The sequence below is a fragment of the Clarias gariepinus genome, chromosome 4 (genome assembly GCF_024256425.1).
Source record: "Clarias gariepinus isolate MV-2021 ecotype Netherlands chromosome 4, CGAR_prim_01v2, whole genome shotgun sequence".
In the NCBI taxonomy this organism is placed as follows: domain Eukaryota; kingdom Metazoa; phylum Chordata; class Actinopteri; order Siluriformes; family Clariidae; genus Clarias; species Clarias gariepinus.
In genome coordinates, this window is record NC_071103.1 from 26,909,807 (window position 1) to 26,933,344 (window position 23,538).

Below are 23,538 nucleotides of genomic sequence, written 5' to 3' on the forward strand. Positions count from 1 at the left end.
AGCCCTCAAGGTTCTGGGTTAATGATCTGAAGGTCAGGGGTTCAAGCCTCAGCACCGCCAAACTGCTACTGTTGGGCCCCTGAGCAAGGCCCTTAAGCTGGAACAAGCAAAGAAAACAACTTCACTGAATAAGTGACAATAAAGTTCTTATTTTCACTAACAATATAGCTGTACATAAGTCAAAAGTAAAACCTTCAATCATTAAAACAGTATAAATGTACGTGTTGGCATGTAAAAATTACATAATGTGTGAATATTTATCAAAATTATAAAGAAAAAAATTCCTGACGTTGTCTGTGCTAACGGTTGCCATGTCACCCGCACGGTCGCTTTTGTTCTTCGCCTGACCTAATAAAGTTTTACTTCTTTGAACCGGATCCTTTTACGCGGCCAACATGGCGGAGTACGACCTGACTACAAAAATTGCCCACTTTTTGGACAGACATCTCGTTTTTCCTTTGTTGGAATTCTTGTCTGTTAAAGAGGTAGGTGTGGAATTTGTGTTTTGCGGCTGAAGTTGTTATACTCAAGAACTTATATGTCCAAAGAGTCGGTGTTTTAAGCACGTGTGCGTGGCTGCTGGATTAGCCGAACAGCTAGCGTTAGCAAACTAGCCGGCTAGCGAGCGCGATATAACTAGTTAACTAACTCAGACTTCGAATTGTTAATCCTAGCTATGCTTAATGACGCATATATTACTGAGTAAAACCCTAATTATCATTTTTTTATGTTTTGCTTGTATTGTGTGATAAACCAGGTAAAGTATGGCCCTTCCGGCTAGCCGCTAATTAGCCTCGGTGTTAGCGCGTGTGTCTGTGTGAGATTATCATCTACTGTTCATACATGTTGATTAAAACAGATCTACAATGAGACCGAGCTTCTTCACGGGAAACTCGATCTTCTCAGCGACACCAACATGGTGGACTTCGCCATGGACGTGTACAAGAGTTTGTATCCTGATAAAGATATTCCAAACTGTGAGTATCTTTACACACACACACACACACACACACACACACGTCACAGTCATGCGTTGTTGCTTTGTTGAAGTATATGGGTGTCTAACATCTGAATTACTCATTTCTCTTTGGATGAGTGATGAGTTATTTACTGTCACTACAATCAAAGATGACAAAAGTTTTGGCACTAAGTGTTTCCCACAGATGTAAAATATCCTTGCAGTAGACAGCGGAGAAGGCCCACCTTACCTGCTAGCACAAAAGGGGTCTACTACATACAACAAATACATATAACCGGTTATCCCAATATTTTTATTTATTTTATATTTCTATTAATTTCACATTTCAGAGATCCAACCGACAAACCCTCCACCCCATCTACCAGTATGTGAAGAGTAAGACGTATTAAATGTAAACATGTACAATATTGCCTCATCACTGGAAACGGTGTGTTTTTGATCATCTTTAAGTTTGTTACATAGCAACACAGAATTTAATGTAAAACATCAAACTTAGTTAGCTTTTACACATTTCGGTAAAATTTGAGATAATTTGAGTGAGAATTGTCTTTTTAGACTACGAAATATTTTTTTTTATACCATATGTAACACACACACACGCACGCGCACACACACATACATAGGGGGCCCAAAAAATTGTATATGAACTTCAATTTTGAAAATTTATGCTTCTCTTCTGATGGTCACATAATAGCATCATATCGATGACTACTGACATCTTTAGAGGAAACATAATACTGCACATTGATGTATTTAATTCATTTATATGAAAGGTTTTATCTGTACATTTGCCAGAACATTTCATACATTGGTGGAACTAAAACCAGTCTCTGAAAAATATCTGTCCGTTTGTCTGTCCAGGCAGATTTTGTTACAGCATCACGCAAAACTAGCCAAACAGAATTGAATGAGACTTTGCCATTAGTTGGCTATTTTCCTGAAGCTAAACCTGCGCCATAAATGAAATAAAAAATGTTGAGTAGAAGGGAAGTTATGAGCATTTATGTGCCAGATTATGTCACAGCATCACACAAAACTGGATGGACAGAAATTAATCAAACTTTTGCAGTTCTTAGATATCCACCTGAAGTTTAACCTGCACCATATGTGAAATCAAAATGTTGAGTAAATGCGATGTTATGAACAGTTATGTGCCGAATTTAATAATCTACCTAATAAAATACTAATAAGTTACCTGTTCAATGTAAACAAACACCTGCACCCACAGATATTAATTAGAAAAGCTAAACTGAATATTTTTACTGGGCTTACTTCTATTTTTATTGCTGAAATAACACGGCCGAAATGGTATAAGTGATTTTTAACACACAGGAGTTATTTTAAGACAATCTTTATCCGATCTACTTTTTCGATTTCTCGTCTGAGATTCACTGTCTGATTACCAGACAGGAAGTGTATTTAGCTGACGACGAAAGACGTACAACTAGGCACAAACAAGGCATAAGATCTTCAACCTTACATAATAGATTTTTTTTTTCTAAATAGGTTAGGCAGAGAGTTCTGCATTACAGAAAGACGGGCAGACAAGTACATGGGCTTAAACCTGAAATAATATCACTGATTACATTAAAGTTGTATATTAGAACTCTGAGAAACTTATTAATACAAAGAAATAAAATTTTGTAAGGTTAAGTGTCTTACACCTCGTTTACACAAAGTTGTGTTAGATTAGTTGTGCGCTGGATTAGTTCAGTCAATCTAACACACTGAGAACCGGGGCTGATGATCTACTGTTCACCATGTTAACTCAGAAATGTGTGAAAATGCGCAGCTCGATCATTAAATTTGTTGAAAACAAGACCATGGTGGGTCAGCGTACAGAAAAGTAGTCCATCTGGTAACATATACGGACCCATCAACCTGTCTTTGTAATAAGAGATGATTGTTGACTTCAGCAGAGGACAGAGCACCTTCCACCCACATCATCTGCATGTATACATCTTGGTGTATCACCACCTGTTTGGAAATCACAGTGACTCGGATCACAAAACCCTGCAAAGGGCAATTAAAACAGCTGAGAAGATCGCCAGTGTTTCTCTTCCCTCTGTTGTAGATATTTACACTACATGCAGAATTATTAAATCTGTGAGCACTCAGATGACCATGCACACCCCTCAAATAAACTTTTCCTCACTCTTCTGCCACAGGGAAGGTTTTAAACCAACTGGCCACCAATGTGCAGCCTGTGTATCAAAGCCATCAGTTCAAGCCACCAGACTCTGTTTTCTGTTACTGGACTGACACTGCTAACATGCGCATTGCTCTTTTAAAGTGCTGTTAATAGACTGTAAACAAAATACTCCACTGTAATGACCACCCACATTATTGCAGCTAAGTAGCATGCTTACACTTACGCTGTTTATTATATTGTAATGCGTTCTTGCACTTTAATCACACTAGAACTGCATACTGGTTGGCGGTAGTTATTATAGTCTAGTATAGTAGTTATTATACTCTCCTGCACTAATTGCACACCATGTGCTTTATGTAGTTTTATATGCCACTATAGTAATGGTAATCTACCAGCTCTATATGGTTAAAATTACTATTAAAATGAAACACTTGACTTGACCTGGGAGAAAAATCCTTTTTTTCCTTCTTCTCCCTCCATGTGCAGTTTGAGTAAACACTGTCACCAAATGCTAAGATTGTTTTCACGCTACAGTCCCAGGCACAGATCCAAGCACACTTCACCTCAAAGTCTTGTACATTTGTGTGTTTTGAACACACTGTTCTATGCATGGTTTAAATAAAATATGAAGGCACACCCTAATCTCATCCTTTGAACGACATGGCCATAGTTAATAATGAAGGAAGACATGCTACCTGGGTTGCTTTTGATTATTTTATCTGAAACAATAATAATAATGTTTCAATTCAATACAATATTCATAATTCATTACAATTATATAAAAAAAATCACTAATAAATTGCACAATTAACACCACATATGATGATGTGTTTAGAGTACACACCAGAGAGTGTGAATACCAGAACGCAACTGGGTACAGAACAATATTATCAATGTGAAAGCGGGGAAGGGGGTGCAGTCGTTTTTCGGACATAGTGCCAAGTAGTCACGCCTAGTGTGAAAGCACCTTAGCAAGCTCTGAACATCATGAGTCTACTTTTCACTTAAGTTGTGGTCAGGAGTTATTTTCGTAATTAGATTTGCCATATCAAATTAGAATAGAATGTAAATTACAAAAAAAAACAAATATTTTCACTAGTGTTCTCAGACTTTTGGACCACCCGGCGTATCCCTGTTTATAGGGGCAGATGACACATTGCCTACGTCCGTAACCGCATTCTTACATGCTAAATGCTGGGTTATATGACTTTAGTGATTTGGCTGAGCTTAGTTTCCTTTCCTTTGCTTTAGCGCTGAGAGAGAAGAGGAGTGCGGTTGTGGCCCAGCTGAAGCAGCTGCAGTCTGAGACGGAGCCGATTGTTAAAATGTTTGAGGATCCGGAGACCACCAGACAAATGCAGTCGACAAGGTGAGTTAGTGCTAGTACTCGTGCAGCTCTGCAAACAAACTCGCCCCCACTTGTAAAGAGACAGAGACAGCCACAACTGAGGGCTGGAGTAAGTACCAGTACTCCAAAGTGCTATAAACACCAGCAGTCCACAGAACAGTGGAAATGACAGTGTGGCAGATTTTTCCACCATCATCCAACGTTCCGTTTGCTTGCTTTTATACCAGATCAGCTTGCCAATACGTTCTGGGTTTTAATCCACTTTTCTAGACTTTTTCACAGTAATCAGGTTTTCTGCTGGATGGAATATAACACCTGGGTGAAGCTGGTCCCTTGACTTAAAGATGTACTAATAAATGTAATGCAATACACCTTCAGGTTTGTGCAGGTTTGGGTCGTGTCTGTTGCATGCAAGAGATCAGATTGGTCCAGAATCGATGTCCTAAAATAAGACTAGAGAATAAGCATTTTCACCTTTTTAGGTGCATTTTAGGTGACTCTGCAGTAATGGCAAGTAAATCCTAACAAAAAATAAATCAAGTAGAAGATTCAATGCAGATCAACAACAACAACATCAAGAAATGCGGTATGCAACCACAGATTTGACACTTTAGGGCACAACCTCAGCCTCAGTGCTTTAAGAAGCTGTACAGGGTCAGTAGGTTGTGATGGCTGGGTGAGAGCATCTTTAAAATGTCGGGTCTTATACCTAGGTAATACCTGCCCTAAGTGGTTTAACCAGCTTATTAATATCTGTGTGAACTGACCCAAGGGGCATCATCGGGTTTAAAAATGTGCTGTTTCTTACATGTGCCCTATGAGCTAGCTCCAAAACCAAATTCCCATTTATGGGGGCCAATTTATGGGGAGGTGAAATTTGTATGTAACTCATCAGTTAAAAAATGCCATAAGCCATAAAGTTTTGCATAATTATAGGCATGGAATATATAAGTGACTGCTGCATTGTAGGTGTCAAATCGTTAGCTGCCTGCTTTGCTAACCAGTCAGCTGGAATTGTTGTCCCATAAGAAATGTAATGTTTGACACAGGATGGCATGTAGGGTACGAGTAATGGAGATCAATCAAATGCAAAGAAACATTACAATATGGATTAACGTGGTTCACATTAGCATTTTACCTAAACTAACACTAGCTAGCTTGTGCTACTGAGGTATGTTCAACCAACTGCCAAAATGTTGATGACCAGAGCTCTAACGTTTGAGTTTCATAACTGCTCTTCAGCAAACTAGTAGAAAAGACGCAATACACAAAGTACATTGAAATGCTCTTGCTGTCCCGTGTTCACCACAGAAGGCAACTACAATGGACACATGAACATCAGAATTGGACCATAGAACAAATGTGCGTGTACAGCCCTTTCCTGTGGAAGACACGGCACCAGGTTGCGCTGTGGGGAGAAGGCAAGCCTGGCGGATACAGTAGGATGCTTTGGCTAGTGTGCTGTTGGGAAACCTTAGGCTCTGCCATACAGGTGGATGTCACTTGTACATCAGCCACTCCCATGAACATTGTTGCACACTAAGTAAACCCCATCATGACCAAGTTTAAGGTGTTGATGCAGCCTCTAAATTTCGAAAAACTTAATCTAATTGAACGTTTGTGGAATTTAGAATTAATTGATATCAATGTATTAAAAAAAAAAAACGTTTTCCCTACACTTAAGGAGCTAAACCTGCAGTCTAAGGTCAATCAAAGTATCAGTTAGGTTTGTGCTGTGCAACCTTTCCTAATAATGCAGCGCTTGTGTTCTTTCGCATCTGCTGTACAGTTAAAGGGATCCTGTTCTCAAGTAAACGTATATAATGGTGCTATGAAAATTGAGAGCACGTTTATTTTTGGTGAATAGATTATACCTGAGCTTTCCAGAGTTGCAGTGCTGAAGAACAACAGCAATCTGTTTCAGCCGTTTCTCCAGCAACACTCAAGAATGCAGACTGTGGTTTAGTGCAATTTACATCATGTAGCAGAGGTTCGAGTCGACACGATTAGTGTGATTGACGTGCAATATGCCAATGTAACAATGTTTATACATTCATAATTGAACATAATCAGTTCCTGGCTACTCGTCTTCCCCAAGAATTAAATTTGCACGTTTGCTTTGTGTGTAGTCGAAGAAGCCCAAGTTAGTAATATGGTTCTCCTATTATGCACGGTTTTAAAAAGTTTTTCTTAATGTAACTAAATGTAACACAAAATAACAAGACCACTGATTTAGGAACACTTAATGTGTCAGTGGTTGGTAACTGTGGTTGAAAGTTAAATTTTTTTCTTATGTTTCAGAGAGAGTAAAAGAAGCAATATGCTTAGATTAGGGTAGAGTCCAAGATTACTCTGAAGTTTTATTGGATGCCACATGATACGGTGGTGTCTCAGCATTAAGCATTTTCAATATGATAGGTTATAAAAGTGCAGTAGCTGAAACTTAATAATAGCACTGTTTGTGTGATCTGTTTACTCATAATAGAATATAATGAAACAAAAGCCGTACATTAGAGTATAACAAAGTTAAATATGACTACTCTGAGTGATGCGACTCGTAAGGGGAGGTGTCCGAAGATCAATGCTTCGACTTGTTTGGATTTAACCCGTCACAGCTCTCGGCGTGTTTTTGAATCCTGTGATCTCTACTGCCGAATAACAGCACCCCAGTCTCCATGCTAAATTTTTCAGCCTGCAAAGAAAGACATTCAAATGCAATGTAGTAGGACTGGACAATAATTCAATATCAATATATATCGCGATAGAATTTTTTTCAATAACGGTGATACGCTTTTTAAACACATTTCCGATATTTCGATATACATTTGAATATATTCCGAGTGACACAGTGGTAAAGCGCTCACCCCATTATATGGAGATAGCTGGTTTGAACCTTGGGTGATGCTATTTTCCTCTCACAACCGGAGGCACAGAGAGAGCTGATTGGCCGAGCTCTCTCAGGGGGGAGGGATGAGAGGTACTCGCGCTCCCACATCAATCACGGCTCTACAGCCAATCAGGGGCGTCTGTGAGCTTGTGCACGCGGAAGGAGTGGCTAGCGCTTTCCTCCGATTGTGTTACTTCGCCCCTAACGGTGCGTGAGCAAGCAGTTCGAAAAGATGTGGTCGGCTGACGTCACGCGGTTCGGAGGAAACACGTTATAGTCTTCGGCCCTCCCGGCTGAGTGGTAGTGGTAGGCTTAATGTGGGTGCCCCTAGTGACGGGGAGGAATTGGCCACGACTAAATTAGGGGAGAAAAATTTGAACCCCCCCCCAAAAAAATGCATTTGAATATATGAGCCAATGTTTTTTCTCTCTTTTGTGCTGCGGAATTGTAGGTAATTGTATCTCCTGCTGGGTCTTAGTACGCGTCTCTTACTAGTATAATTAACATCCGTGCACGTGTGTTCTGTTTACTATAACACTGTGACCACATGTGTAAAACATATTTAATTTTGTGTTTGTTAGCGTTGTACAGTGCGCGTATAAAGCAAATGCAAGTCTCATAGAGGGTAAAAATCCATTTTCCTCTCCTCTTGTGTTTCACGACAGAGCGGAGTTTGTGTGTAAGGCAGAAAGTGTGTGTGTCTGTGTGTGTGCGAAGCTGAAAAGTGTGTGTGCGCTTTTTTACCCAAAAGGAGTTGGGAATGAGAGGAGGGCTGTAAAGACAAACACACACACACACACACACACACACACACACACACATCGGAATTATATCGTATCAACCAGAATTAAGAAATATATTGTGATATAAATTTTTGCCATATCGTCCAGCCCTACTATGTCGGTATTTTGGGATCCTAAAAGTAGACAAAGGGTTGAATAAAGGATTTGTCAGATGCATTAGTGCATTCTTTGTTAAAGCTGTAAATGTCTTCACTGATGGGGAAAAAAAAACTCAAAATATGTGTTTTAGTATCTCTACTGTTCTTCAACACAGTACTGTTACATGTTGTTCATATCATCTTCTAAACATTATCCATCAGTCTTTAGTTACAGCTAAAATCCCATTAGGCTCAGACGTAGAGGCTTAGAGTCCTGCTGTGTAACCTGTACATGACATATGTTTCTGGAGCCACGATGGGGAAAGTATACAACATAATTCATAAGCCCATGCATGACACAGAAGGATGACATGAGACCCAATTACCCCACCCCCACCCCCCCCCAGAGTTCTCAGACAATGCCTGGATAAATGGCTTTTAGCTTTAATCGTCTGCCCCATGGTGTAGTTTGACCAAATGTATATGACATCATAACATTTATTTCTTTTAGGAGTTTTATTCATTTTTGCCCGATCCATCAATGATGATGGGAGAGTTGAAACAATCCTTAAATTATTCTCGAGCACATAAGAACTTTTATTGAGGTTAGGGTCAGGTCTCAGTGGTGGTTCATGTGTGGAAGTGATAAAAAATATTACCAATATTACCACTTTTTAACACTTCTGTTTTTGCTACTTTAACCTCACTTAACCTTAATTTATGATTTCTCTTTATGATTTGACAACAAATGCTTTATAAATGAAACTGAAAGTGGCTCCATTTGCTACTTGATACCGTCCTTGATAACATGTAGGGCCGGGGTTAGCTCAGTGGTTAAGGCATTGGACTACGGTTCAGAAGATCCCAGGTTCAAACCCCACAACCACCAAGTTGCCCCTGTTGGGCCCTTGAGCAAGGCCCTTAACCCTCAACTGCTCAGATATGTAATGAGATAAAAATGTAAGTCGCTCTGGATAAGAGCGTCTGCCAAATGACTGTAAATGTAAATGTAGCGCAACCACATAATGGGTTTTTCTAAAGCTGCAGATCATTTTTTTATATGGTGTTGTGTACCTTATCTGTTCCCATATGAGGTAAAAAGATTTTGCAGTGTTTCTGGGGGAATTCATTGCCATTTATTCTGTAGAGCATTTATGAGGTCAGACATTGATGTTGGATGAGATGGACTGGTTCACAATTTCGGTACCAGATCATCCCAAAGGTTCTCGATAAGGTTGAGGTCCGGGTTCTGTGAGGGTCACTCATAAGGGCCTGGTGAAACCTCTTTCTTTTACATCCATATACGGTAGTCGTAGTTTCCTCTGTTGATATTTTTATGATGCAACTTTAAAAGTTTAAGTCATCTCTGTTTCGTCAGAACACACGTCTTTCATAAAGTTGCCAGTCGAGCACCATCCTCCCAGACTTTTATACTGCGTCAGGCATTTCCTAACTAAATTTTGGTAACTCCACCAATATCTTTAGTTGTTTTACTTGATGTGGCCAAAAACTTTCTAAAACACAGTTCTTTCCACGACTAGGGGATATATTCATGAGTTTGTTTGTTTTTTTTGTTTTTTTTAAACAAACCAGACTTTTGATTTGAAGGATTTTTTAGTTCCTGCTTCCTGATTACCAAAAGCTATTTTCCCAAGATTGTATGCTAGTATCGAATCAGATGTTAAGCTCAGCTTAATTTTGAAGAATTAGAGGAAGCAGCTTTTTTCAGAGGAGACAGTATGAGCTTGATTTAAGTTTAAATGTTGATTTTGCCTCAATAATGGTAGGGGCATTTTAGGTGAAAAGGTTATTACACAGAGTGTTGGAGATATTACATTATACAATATACAGATGTATTAAGTTAAGAGCCTTGTATTAAATAACATATAATGTGCCATATTGTAGACTTTTAGTATGCATTAAGTGAGACTGACAGATTTAATGAACTGAACGGCTTGCTTTTCGCTCTTAGTCTTTTAGCACTTTAACTTTTTTATTTTCAGTGTTTTTTTTTTTTTTTTTAAGATTTTGCTCTAGTTTATATGTCATGACTACACATTGTTGGGACTTTGCTAAGTTATTTGGCAAGATATTATTTGGCTAATCACAGAAGGTTCTCTTCATAAGCTGATCAGATTTTTGTTTTGAACACATTTTTTTGATGAAGCGTAATTATTAACCAGACACAAATAATAAAAACTATTAAGTGACAAGGTCTTAACTTTTCCCATCTGTCAGACAGATTTTTCCAGTTATTCATGTCAATTTTATTAGACCTGATAGAATAATTTATTGTATTGTTGATTTTTTAGAAGTAATGAGTTTGAAGCTTTCTTAAAATGCCTCATGGTTATTTTCTGGATGTGTAAGGGTTGGAATGAGCTAGCCGTTATGCTAGTAGGAAGGTATAGGCTCAGTTTTGTGTGCGCCCATCTGTAACGTGATGCGGTCAGTCTTGGGCTGCTTTTCCCTGTATCAATGAAGTGCTTTGTTTCCACAAACTTGTGTTTTCTCAGGAAATCGTGCAGGATGGAAGTTTGCGGCCTCTCCGCCTCGTGTGAGAGCCCTTGATAGGTGGTAGACGTGTTGATTTGCTTTTTCGTTTCTCACACCAAAACACGTTTATCACAGTTGAGGATTAAGCTGTGGCAGTTTTAATTAAGCTACCCAGTGGCTCGTCTGCTCCTCATTAACGAGCGGCTTTGAAGTTTACTTATTCGATCTGAATATATAGGTTTCAAAGGACATTATTTGGTGTCTGGTGTTTTCACGAGTCGAAAACGCAACCAGGAAATGTGGCCTGGGACTTGTATTTATTTGTTCCTGTGCCGAATAGCTGTTTCTGCCTGTCTGCTAGAAGACCGATGCTGGTTAGCAGGTGACTGTCGGGCGGGTGACGATGCAGAGCGTAATGGATGAAGTGGATGCGGGGTTTGTTCGGCAATGCGTGTTAAACCGTTAATTGCAGAATGCGCATACGCGCAGATCCCAGCGGCAGCGGCTTCTCCTCCATAGGGTGTCCCGCTGTGGTCCGTTTGGAATGGACGACCGGGGAGGAGCTGCTATCGTCTGTACGTAGACGAACGTGTAAAGTAGTAATCACGAGCACACAGTAAGGGTAGTGATATTGAATGGAATGTAGAGGGCAGTTGAAAGCAAAGGTGCTCCCAGATTGAGGTTCTTTTTTTAAATGATCATTATGGGAGCGTGTTCTCCACCCGGCGCTGCAGCATGTGCTGGATGACAGTATAATGGCACAGAAGCGGCGCGACAGGAGAACGCCTTTATAAACAGCCTTTGAAGCTTCCCTCAAATAAAATAAACCGACGACCTCCTCTTTCTGTCTGGCTTGTTCAGAGACGCACGGTTTCGTGTGCTGGTTCTGCAGAAGCTAGCCACATTTGGCGGGGGCGGCGGTGCGGAAAACCTGGTTTCCAGTCCCCTCTACCTATTCATCTTTAAGTCACATGAGCAGCAACGAGTCCATGTGGCCAGATAGCGATACGGCCATTTTGTGGCATCGATTTTGATAATTTTTTGCCTTTTCCTCCATAAGCTCGACTTTAAGTGCGAAGTCCTTGGCTTTCCCTTATGGTTCAGATAAAGGGTTTGGCTTGCTTTCCACTTTTCTCCCCTCTCTCTCTTTCCGGCGTAATATCCTTAACAGAAACCATGAGTGTAGCACACTTCGTAAACTGATTACAACTGCAAAAGCATGTAGTATCCTTTAAAACCCTACTCACCACATTTTTATTTATTTATTTCCCTCTTCCAGGGACGGGCGTATGCTGTTCGACTATCTGGCTGAGAAGCACAGTGTAAGTAACTCCACCATCTCCTCTCTTGCTCCGAGCAGTTCTCATGACTCCTGTGTGAACTCGGCCTTGTTTCAGGGGGCCGGTGGGAGGGGCGGCGCGGAGCGCGGAGACGTTAAATGACTTCCCAAAACCTTAACTCATTTTCAGGGCTTTTTATGGCTTGCAGAAATTTTCTGCGGACATTTACATTCTGTGGCGAATTGTTAAGAATAAGCCGAACAGCTCCGAGACCCGTGGGGCTGGCCGCAAAAATGCTTGGGGCTTCTATATTCGTTGTGACGGCATTCCCCTCCCACCCGGCATCCCACTGACCCAGCGCCTGTCCTCAGTGCACCTCAGTTCACGAGCCCCGGTGCCTTTTAAAAAAATAATAATAATTTAAGTGCTCTAACGCAGGGGTTATTCACATTAACAGCCATTGAACGACACACACACTGCCCACACGCCCTACAGCTCTTCCAGCTTTCAAACTGACCTTCAGTTCTATGAGACTTCCTGTATTGTGAAACAGAGTGGTGTGTATGTGTGGGCTTCATTGTCAAAAATTCACATTGTGGGCTTCTCCAAAAACATGATCTTCAGAAGGTTCAAGAGTTCAGTGCCGTCTTCACCATTTTTTTTTTTTACTTGAAGGAAGGCCCTTAGAATAAATTTGAATTCAATGATGTCATTATATGCAGCAGTTAAGCTTTTCCATGCATGGCATTCTTCTTCTTAACCTCATTCATACATATTTACACGTGTGTATATATGTGTGTTATAATTTTTTTTCCATTGCAGTTCCGTCAGGAGTACTTGGACACGCTTTATAGATATGCCAAGTTCCAGTATGAGTGCGGGAATTACTCAGGTGCTGCTGAGTATCTCTACTTCTTCAGGGTCCTGGTAGGTATTTCACAACAGATACATTTTTAATTAATTTATTTATTTTTAAAAAGTATAAATAAATAAATGATGTATGTTGTTTTTCTTTTGTATGTTATCTGTCAGGACATCTGTTTGATTTTGCGTGATGAATGAATGGAAGTTACTTTTGTGTGCTCACTTATGACTGAGTAGTTTGGCGTTTTATTGTCGCCGCTAGTTAAGTTTAGTCTGTCCCACTGTCCTCTCCTTTCTTTACATTGTACCATTTCAGCACTGGACAGTGCCAAGTTATGACTTATTCATGAACTTAGACGTCCATTTTTATGAATGAAGTCATTGCTAAATGGTTTTATTTCTTTTACAGCTTGATGTACTGAACTCATCAATGCTTTATTCTTTTACTGTTTTTGATAGTCATTTAATCCATTATTCGTAGGTTGTTTTTAAACTAAGAAGAGGTTAATTATATTGTTTTAAAATTAACAAGGCTGTGTTAACATTGCTGCGGTTCCTCAGCGCTGGAGAAACCTGTTGTCCAACTTGGCCAAGCAGCTCTGGGGCAGCCTCGATCATGCAACCTCAGTCTTGCAACTAAGAGAATCGCTCTTCATGGGTTTTCCATCAACGTCCAGATCACACTTCATCAGGATTCCCTAACCTTGGAGTACTTAAACGCTGTGTGGTGTTCCACTCGTTTATTACTAGTCTGAAATAGTTGTGTCCAGAAATTTCTATAGATTATAAACTTAAACTTTTTTTCTTTTTTTTTTTTAAATCATGTACATGTGTTTCTCTGGCTTTGTGTTTTGTTAGAGTTGAAAATCCCCAGCTGGACTGGACCCCTTTTGTTTTTGTCTGGTGTAAGATTGAGACAGAGGTGCGCTGAGGACTTCGGATTAAATAATTTTCACCAGCGGAATACTTTGGAAATCAGATAATACCAAAGTAGGTTTGCGGGGGAAGATAATTGCAGTTCACCAAGAGTACTGGCAGTATCCGCGTTACACATGCGTACTTCTTATTTCCTCTATAAACAAAGGGCTCATTGCTCGGGCTCTGGCGTTTGTGGCTTCTCTCCCACCGCTCGGAGAAACGAGTGAAAGATGAACTCGCGCACGAGAGTGGCCGAAACGTATGGCTGCATGCAATTCTGTCTGGTGAACGTGTGTGTGTGTGTGTGTGTGTGTGTGGTGGTGGTGGGGTGGGGGTAGAGCCTGGGAATAGTCAGACTCTGACCTGCTATGAGGGCTTGGGGGCTTGGCTGAAGAGAGATGCCCATTGTCAGAGGTGCTCTAGCTGGGAGTGTGTGAGACCCTGCATGCATCACTGAGTTATCACACTCCCCCCCCCCTCCCCCCCGAAGCAGTGCGTTTCTCCTAGTGCCATTTCGCTTGCCTTCTCACATGTAATGCCCTCATTATACAGACTGCCCATTATCCAGGCCCACACTCGGGGATGATTCATTAGTGCTAAACTACAGAAAATTGTCCTTACATCATGAGCAAATTCAAATAACAAATACTACAATTATTAAAACAAACATATGACCCAGCCGCACGCCTGTATTTATTTGACTTATAATAGATCCTGATTTGTTTAGTTATTTGTTTGCCTATGAGACGGGGGGGGAACACTAGACGAGCCACTAGGCAAGCCTTTGACAGCAGCACAGAGCATTACAGTTTGCTTGCAACATTTGAAAGAGTTGCTTTGTGATACTTTTTCCAATTGGGAAAAGTGATACAGGCTTGTCATTACAATCTGGCTCGGTCTGCCTTCTTGAGGCAAGATAAGTGCACAAAACTGCCAGGTTAACTCTCCTATCTAGTTATCCAATTGTGCATTCTAATAAGCAAAAGATTACATTAGATTTTAAAGCTACCTACCACTTAAGTGCATTGGAAACTCGACACTTGCACTCTGCCTAACGTGCCTCGCTTTCGTGTTGTGCCCCGAGTGGATTGGCACGAGCGCAGACGTCTTCCGTAAACAGTAGTGTGTGTGTATGTATATATATATATTTTTTTTTCCCTTGTTGGATTTCGGGAACAGTACAGTGAGAGGCGTTTTTCATTTGCTCCATGTGAACGTGAGAAGTTGTGGACATAACGAGACCGAACCCCCGTCTAAAGAGAACTTGAAAAATGGCATCAATTTCCATTTAACACACATCAAACGCTTTGAGTAGATGAGACCCCAGTACAGACCAGCCAGACTTGTTTATGGCATTGCAGCTCAGTGTAAATAGACCCAAATTGCTCTAAAGCATACTTCCTTCAACGGCATGATTTTAAGCCCTTCTCGACCCTCATTTACAATTGTAGAACAAAGAGCGTGGAACACCCATGGACACGGCATGTAAAACTGGAGTTAATCACCCCGACCCTCTCTCACTAAATACCTGCCTCAGCTTTACCCCTGCTCTCTCTCGCTCTCTTGTTCTTAGCTGGACCTCCCATGTCCTCGGATGGGTGCTACTATAGGAGAGGTTAGGCTCTGAGAACTCCTTTTAACGTGGGAAACGCGGTCATTTAACGAAGGAAGCCAGGCTTGCAAAATCCAGAGCTGAGGTCCTGTTACAGTGCGAAAAGAGCAACTTATTCATATCATCTCCTAATGCTAGGATTGAATGTTGAGAATAAAGATTGAGTGTCCCGTCGGATCGGCAGCACAGTAAATTTATTGTTGCTGGTCACTGAGTGAAAATGTGCCCGTTTGGGGAAGCAGTGGAAACTTAAGGTAACTGCTGGAAAAACCCAGGTATTGAAACTATTTTCTCATGGCAGGCCCTGAAAGCCAGGCAGTGTACAGAAAGCTGCCATAATGACATGGAGCCTCGCCAGATGTAGCAGGCAGTTTCTTCCAAAAAAAAAAAGGGAAAAAAGAAAACAAACATTTTTAGAAACGAAGTGTTGACCTTTTATATTGGAAACACAGCTGTAGTTTTCAACCTCTCTAAGGTTCTCTATTCTGAAAGGCGGTTGTCACGGTGAGACTTGTGCCTGCCGATGCATACGTTAAATAGATCGAGGTGATTTTAGCTACAAGTGAGAACAGACTCGGTGACAAGTCAATCGGAGGGAGTGAAGGTCCCCCCCCCCCCCTCCCCCAACAACTGGAAAAGATCATTCATGTTTTTGGTTCCATGTTTTCATTCCTACTCATCCCAAGTAACCTCGCAGAGCCGTACTGATTTATTTTCCCCTAAACACAATAGCACAAGTGTTTAAGCTGTTCGACTTTTGTACACAGTATCCTTTATACAGATTAGAAGATGCAGGAGTTTTTAATTTTTTTTTATTTAACATTCTATATTCACACTCCAGTCCAGTAGGTGGCGGTACTAGAGCAAGTGCCCATTAACTTAAAAGAAGAAAAGGCAATAGGAATATTTGCAAAAGATGAAAGCAGTTTGTCTCGTCTGCAAAAGCTACAGTGTAATTTAACGCGAGTCGTCACATTTTGACCGAATACCAGTTGTAAGTTTGCGCAAATAGATAGATAAATTTTTTTTTACTCAATTTAAATTGAAAACAGATTGAATTGTTTTATTACCTCATTCGACTGACTGACTTGATTAGGTTGCATAATCAATTAAAGCGCACAACTCTGATTAGCTCAGCATGAAAGTTTTGTACAGATAAGTAGCTAGAGTCAAACAAAAATCAAGACATGCCATGATGAACACCAGATTTAGTGTAAACAGGAAGCCTTGCGTGAGCAGACACCTGAGCGGAAACCACACTGGTGAGAGTATGTGTGAGCGCACCGTCAGTTAAGTAGACTAGCATTAACAGTCCGTAAAAACAAACCATTACAACTTTTTACAAGTTTCTCCTCATTTGGACCCTTCGGTTCAAAACAACATACTTCCTCATTCATAAGCAGGAAGGTTATTTCTGAATGATTCGAAAGCTGAAAAGGCTGAACTGATTCTTAAAAGGGCTCCTCTTTTACATGTCAAGCCTGTCGGATGTTCTTCATGGCGTGCAACCACAGGACTGGTTCATGTCAACGGATCCGCACGATTCATGTTCCCATGTCCCCATCACAACAGAGCACACATGCTTTTAGAGGTTTGTCTTCCATGGCAGGAATTTGGTTAATTGAAAATGCCATCAGTTTTGTCATGAGGTTTTGAAACCTTATCGTCATGCCCAGTCAGTGCAGTGCAGCCACAGGACCAGCTCCTATAGTGAAAATTTTAATTCGCTTGGACCTGGCTGTAGCTTTGGCCTTGTGGAAATTAAGGGACTTCCAGAAGTGGGATGTCACCCTCCGTCTAAGCTCCAAATACCCCAGGCAGTCATTTTCTCATTTTAGCAGGAGGGAAACAAGCTCTCAGCAAGGCTTTTCTTACAAAAACAAGCGTTGCTTGAGAGTAGTGCCTCATGTGCGCGTGTTGAGGTTTGTGGCGACACAGTTGATCTGCACAGACACCTGCACTGACCTGCTTGAGTCACAGGTTCTCAGCAGTGTGACATTATCACAGCTTCCTCTGTCTCAAAGTCTAGCATTCGGTCTCTTGGCAGTGTGACGTGTCTGCAGTCGATTATCTGCTGCCGTTTTGTTTCCCTTTTGTCTCTTTTGACATAATTAAGAACAGAAGTTTAAATGCCTTTGAAGTTGATTGTGTCTTTAGAGATGAGCCTAGTTAACAAGAGTTTACATTTCAGTAGCTTAGGGAAGTGGCTCTGAATGAGATCGAAACGTGATTTAACAGGAAGCTTTCTCTTCGTGTTAAATTGATAACAGATTATCACAGCTATCAGTCACCCTTACTGTTTAGATTGAATCTTTTTGAAGTGTAGATTTTCAAGACCGGACCTAATGGAAGCTAGATGGTGTCACATGAAATCTTGGTGTTGGTTATGGGATGTGATGTGACCAGTGAAAGGCCTCCTATTAGCTGACTAGGTGAGTGGCCCTGTCATTGTCAAAGCAGCAGTCCACACATGGGGGATTTAAGTAGCTCGTTGAACGTAAACGGTCCTGGCCAGACAGCAGCTCCCCCGACTTGACGTCTGGAGTTAGTCTTTCTATAGCGGAGACGTTGATTAGTGTTCTACTGCTCGCTCAGGCCTTGTTGCAATGCTGATCAAAGCTTTTGCACATGTGTTTAGGCCAGCAGTAGCAGCACACTTCATTAAGGAGACTAAGTGAAGGGATTGTTCTGTGGCCTTCCACTGACCTCAGCACTTCAGAGAGTTTTAGCTTCACTAAAGCTCAAACCTGCACTCTGGATACCTGAACGAGTGTCACTGGGCGATCGTACATATTCTGACTGGTATTGTTTTAATGTAGGCTTATGGACATGCCTTGTGTTTTAAACACGTACAGTGGAACCAGATCAAGTCTTGACTTTAAAAATCTTGTAATTTTTAAAAGTTTAAAGTTTTGTCTTCATGTATTTGTGACTTTTTTTTGTTTGTTGTTGAGTGGTCCTTAACCCTTTGCTGACCCTCTAAACCCTTTTCTGATAATTTGATCTGCTTAACTGAACACTTCCCCTGACTTAACTAGCATTTAACCCTGAGCTTTTTCAGCACTCACTTGTTTAATGCTCGTCACTCCAGACAAGCTGGTCCTTCACCTTTCACCTTGGGGGACCTTTTCAACTTAACCTCGTGCCAGGGAGACTGTTTGGAGTGAAATCAATCCACCATGAGGCCAATCGGATTCTGTCTTGACTAAGTGCTGTGACTCATGATAAATTAAAGTTGAAGTCTTCCACATTTAGAAACCTTTGTGTTCTCCGTCTTGTTTGCAAGTTAAAACACCAAGTAAACAAGAAAACGCACACACACGGATCAAATGTGCTTTCAGTTAACCCAGTAATCTGGATGGATGGTCGAACGGTTGTCCGTGACACAGCGGTTGCTTTATCACAAAGTGCAGCAAATGAGGCTTCATAAGAGGCTAAACGGCCTTTCATGATTCATTTCTCTCCCCGTCAGGCTGCGTTCGCTGAAGATGACTTAATTGAATCTGTTTGTCCACTGCAAATGAATAAATGCTATTATATCCAGAAGTGGTTTCAATTCAGCCAAGTATCAGGGTTTTGTTTTCAGCTATTGCAGGAAGGCATGCTTTTGAAGTTCTCCTGCATTCCAACTAGGCGGCTTCCAAGAATTTCTAACAATGTTTTGTGAAAACTTGAGTCGTATCTGGTGAAAGAATTTCTGCATCAAATTCTGGGTAGGACTGCAAGCGCTCATTTATTTTATTTATTTTTTGCCCTTGAGCAGGGGACTTTACCCCACTTGCTACAGAGGTTTTATAGCATTAGCCCCATCCTCCGTGGTGGCCTTGAAGAGCACTGACCACTCACCTTGACCAGATAAAATCTGTGTGTTTTCTATTAAGCTGCCTCGTTCCTTGTGTATTAAGTGTGTATTGTGTTGTTTGTGCAGGTTCCTGCAACTGATAGAAACGCGCTGAACTCCCTGTGGGGAAAGCTGGCCTCTGAGATTCTGATGCAGAACTGGGAGGCTGCTATGGAGGACCTTACCCGCCTGAGAGAGACTATCGATAACAACGTAATGCCCCACCGCTCAGAATTCAATACTGCACTCAGATTCCCTTACATAGGCCATGATATTGACTGCCTCACATTTCAGCAAAACACTATCACCACTACTATTGCTGAGCTTTGTCTGTCTCTTCCTCATGCTCTCTCTTTCTCACTCTCTTTTTCTAACATGTTCCTTCATGCTTATTCTGCCTTATCTTACTCCGTACCCCCCCCCTAACACCCCGAGCTACAGTAGCACAGTCACAATAATCGAGTTTGATTTTTAACTGGAGCAGCAGATAAGGGGATGCTGTACTGGGGTTGGGCTTGTAGAGAAACGCCTTTTCTCTGACCTCTTAAATGCCCATTTTTAACTTACACTGACAACATAAGTCCAGTTGAAGAAGGTCAGCGGTTCAGCATGTGACTTGAACAAAACAATTAGTCAAACATATCACAGGATCTTATAACCGTAACATGTTTCTCTGGTTTGTCCTTTCATCTTTCTCCCTCTCGCTGTGTGTGTCTTTTCCATCAGACGGTGAGCTCTCCTCTCCAGTCTCTTCAGCAGAGGACATGGCTGATCCACTGGTCTCTCTTCGTGTTCTTCAACCACCCCAAAGGCAGAGACAACATTATCGAGCTGTTCCTGTACCAGCCACAGTAAGCACCTTCAGCAGCTTCACATTGTCATCTGGGGATTTTATTTGGCTTTGCTTCTAATAAAACCGGATGGGGTGAGATGGTTCTCTGTGTGTGTGTGTGTGTGTGTGTGTGTGTGTGTGTGTGTGTGTGGGTCCAGGTTGGAAAGCCCACCACAATCCGCAAATGAAACTGCTGATGTTGTGCCGACTGGTCCAGTGCCTCAGACCACTGCTCCAGGCACTGATACATATACACACGCGCACGCTTGTGTGTGAGCGCACACACATTCAAACAAACATGCACGACCCCAGGGGCCAAAGTGAAAACAAGCGATTGAATTTCTCAGATGAGCCCTGAAAATAATAGATGCCTTAGTAGACGAGCCGTCTTGGACTGGGAATAGGAGCTCTGACTCAGCTGAGGGCTGCATATGAAAAATCAATAGTTTTTACAGCACGGTTCATTATGCAAACAAAACGAAGACTACGTGAAGAAAGAAGTCTTTTTTTTTTTCTTCTGTTATTCCACCTAGCACTTTTGAATTTAGACCTATTGTTTAAAATATATATATATTTTTTTTTTATTGCAATTGAGAAACCTTATCTACCCAAGTTAGACATACACTCTTCCTATTTTAAAAAATATTTCAATGTGTTTATTTTTTCATTGTAAAGCCTGTTGTTGACCCACACAAGATGGGGTTATCTTCCTTTCAGCAACTTTTTTTTTTCCAGCTCAGATGACTGGAAGGCCAGACCAGTAATTAGTAATAAGTGCTTCACCATAGTGGCCGTAGTAAGGATAGCTTGAGGTTACTTGTTGTGCTGTTGTAGGCTGGAAAACCTATGTGAGGCTTGGCCTTTTTCTCCCGATGGTGACCGCTTGCTTCCCTTGGGCCGGGTCCAGTGGGCCGGTGACCTGTGGTTGTTTGACCCGCTGGCTGAGGCCACAGCGACATGCTCCATCAGACCTTATCCACTAACAGCAGCTCCATTCCAAGACGGCTGGCTGTACTACAGCACTTTGGACTTAGATGCTCATTATAACCGTGGACTCATTATACTACAGTAAACGTCTTTAAATAGGTTCTTTTAATTTGTGGTTTGAGTCTTCAAGTCATGCATCTCTGTGTCCCAGCCAGATTCTTTATAGCAGTAAAAAGTTCTCGCGCCTTTCCTGCTATACTCTTGTCGTGTGTGTGTGTATATATTTATATGTATATATATATATATATATATATATATATATAGTATATATATATTTATATGTATATATATATATATATATATATACACACACACACACACACAACCGGTCAAAAGTTTGGGGTCACTTTCTAACTTCATGATCGTTCCTGATTTTTATTTCTTTCTACATTGTAAAGGAATGCTACAGGCGTCCAAAAAATGCATTAATCTCCTTTGAACAGTTAATGGTGAAATATTTCTGCTACTTATGCTCTGTAAAGACTTCACAACGCCTCTAATCTGACGTGCTGTTAATTGGTCATTTTTCGGGCTTATAACTCTAAATGAATGCGACAGAGGTAGGGTTTGGTCTCGCCCTCCTGGGACGGCCTTTATGAGAGCCAGTTTCATTATGGTGCTTGACGGATTTTGCAAATGCACTTGACGATACTGTTCTTGCAAGAACTATTACAGAAAGGCTGACCTCTGTGTAACTGTTGTTTTTGTTGTTATGTAATTACCTAATTCCATATGTGTTATTTTATAGTTTTGAAATCCCCAGGATTGTTGTAGAATGTAAAAAATAAATCACTAAACAAAAACAAAGAAATTTGCAAGTGACCCCAAACTTTTGAACGATAGTGTATGTGGATATAATATAAAATATTAAACTTTCAAAAAAACAAAGCGGTTTTAATGGGCAGTTCATTGCACTTGGATACATTGCTTTTTTTAAATTGTGCTCATATTGATTGGTAATGTTAATTTAGCAAAGAGCAACATCATGCATGATGTAATCTTATAATGACATTTAAATAAGAAATGTTGTGTTCTAAATTGTTTTAACTAGCAAATGTTAAGAGCTCTTGATGATAAAAAAAAAAAATAATGACGAGTTGCACACCTGAAGAGATGGAAACAAACCCAAAGATTATCCAGAAGATTGACTGTCATGTGTGCTCGTTTTATCTCCGGCCTGCTCGAGTAAGAATATTGCTGAAAGATGACCTATGATGTAGGTGCAAACAGGAAATATAATACACAAGTAGATTCTGTGTTGATTTACGTCTAAACCCAGCCCCCCACATGCGTTGTGAAATTGGAACCACGCAGCCATTGGCTTCTCTGCGCTTCCTTCCTTACACCTCGGAGGAGTCTTGCTTTCTTCGACTCCGTTAGTGACAAAGTTGATAGAAACATGCACCCTAAATCTTTCCGTGTTCTCTTTTTTACATGATTTATTGGCCTATTAAGGCGCATTACAGAATGTGAATGCCAGAAATAGCATTGTGACTCATGCGAGCAGACTGGTGATCAGTACCCCCTCTGGAGAGGGAGTAGGTGTAAGTTAATCACAAACACAGTACAAAGTGTTGCGGTTTGCTACGGACTCACGCCACTACAAAGGATGGAGAGAGATGAGGGATAGGGCTTACGCCACTGCTGTTTTTACCCCCGACATCTGAAGTGCCACAGTCCCCTCATCCCTTTAATTGCTTTGACTAATTAAACCATCCGCTAGTCCTCCACCTCTTCAGAACATGTGTTTCTCCGTTCTGACTCGTAAGAGCTTTAGGGGCTGGCCTAGACCGAGTTACTCGACTTCCTCTTTGAAATTTAATTTGATCCTCAGAAGAGAAGGTGGGGGAGGAAGCCGGAGGTCAAAGATGTTGGTTCAGATACTACAGACACGGATATTGTCCTTTGAATCGACTCGATATGTTGAGTGCACCTTAAAAGGAGCTTTTAGGCTTATGAGATGGCATTTCTTGTTTCTTTTTATGAGAGAAGAATACGGTCTGTCCTCAGGCTGGATAGAAGGAACCGTGTTGGATTGTAATAGCAGTGCTTCTCAACGCTCTGTTTCGCACTCAGCCTACTGCCAGTTGACCTGTAGCTTAAAAACAAGCCCCTTGTGGGTAGTATTTCAGCTACTGGCCAGGCCTGTGGCCAGTGATCTGTATCTAGACTGGGGTTTTCCTTGTCTTTCCACCACTGAACAGTGATGCTTTCACCATTGCTCTTTTTTTCCCCCTTTCTTTCTTTTTCCTCCAATACCCATAAAGGGCAGATGACTCTCAATGTGTTTGACCCCTTTTGCTTTTTTTTTTTTTTTTTTTTTTTTTCAGGTATCTAAATGCCATTCAGACCATGTGCCCACACATTCTGCGCTACCTGACCACAGCTGTCATCACTAACAAGGACGTGCGCAAGCGTCGGCAGGTCCTCAAGGACCTGGTCAAAGTTATCCAGCAGGTACT

At 41.1% G+C, this 23,538-nt stretch overlaps 1 protein-coding gene across 1 annotated transcript in view; it reads left to right on the forward strand.

Annotated features, from left to right (window-relative positions):
• Nucleotides 1–356: 356 nt before the first annotated feature.
• eif3ea (eukaryotic translation initiation factor 3, subunit E, a) overlaps nt 357–23,538 on the forward strand; it is a 37,129-nt gene continuing 13,947 nt past the window's right edge. The window contains exons 1-8 of the mRNA XM_053494688.1: nt 357–485; nt 860–977; nt 4,383–4,500; nt 12,022–12,064; nt 12,845–12,949; nt 19,345–19,470; nt 19,984–20,108; nt 23,407–23,533. Coding sequence (XP_053350663.1) covers nt 396–485; nt 860–977; nt 4,383–4,500; nt 12,022–12,064; nt 12,845–12,949; nt 19,345–19,470; nt 19,984–20,108; nt 23,407–23,533 — 852 coding nt within the window. The 5' untranslated portion in view covers nt 357–395. The remainder of the gene's footprint in view (nt 486–859; nt 978–4,382; nt 4,501–12,021; nt 12,065–12,844; nt 12,950–19,344; nt 19,471–19,983; nt 20,109–23,406; nt 23,534–23,538) is intronic.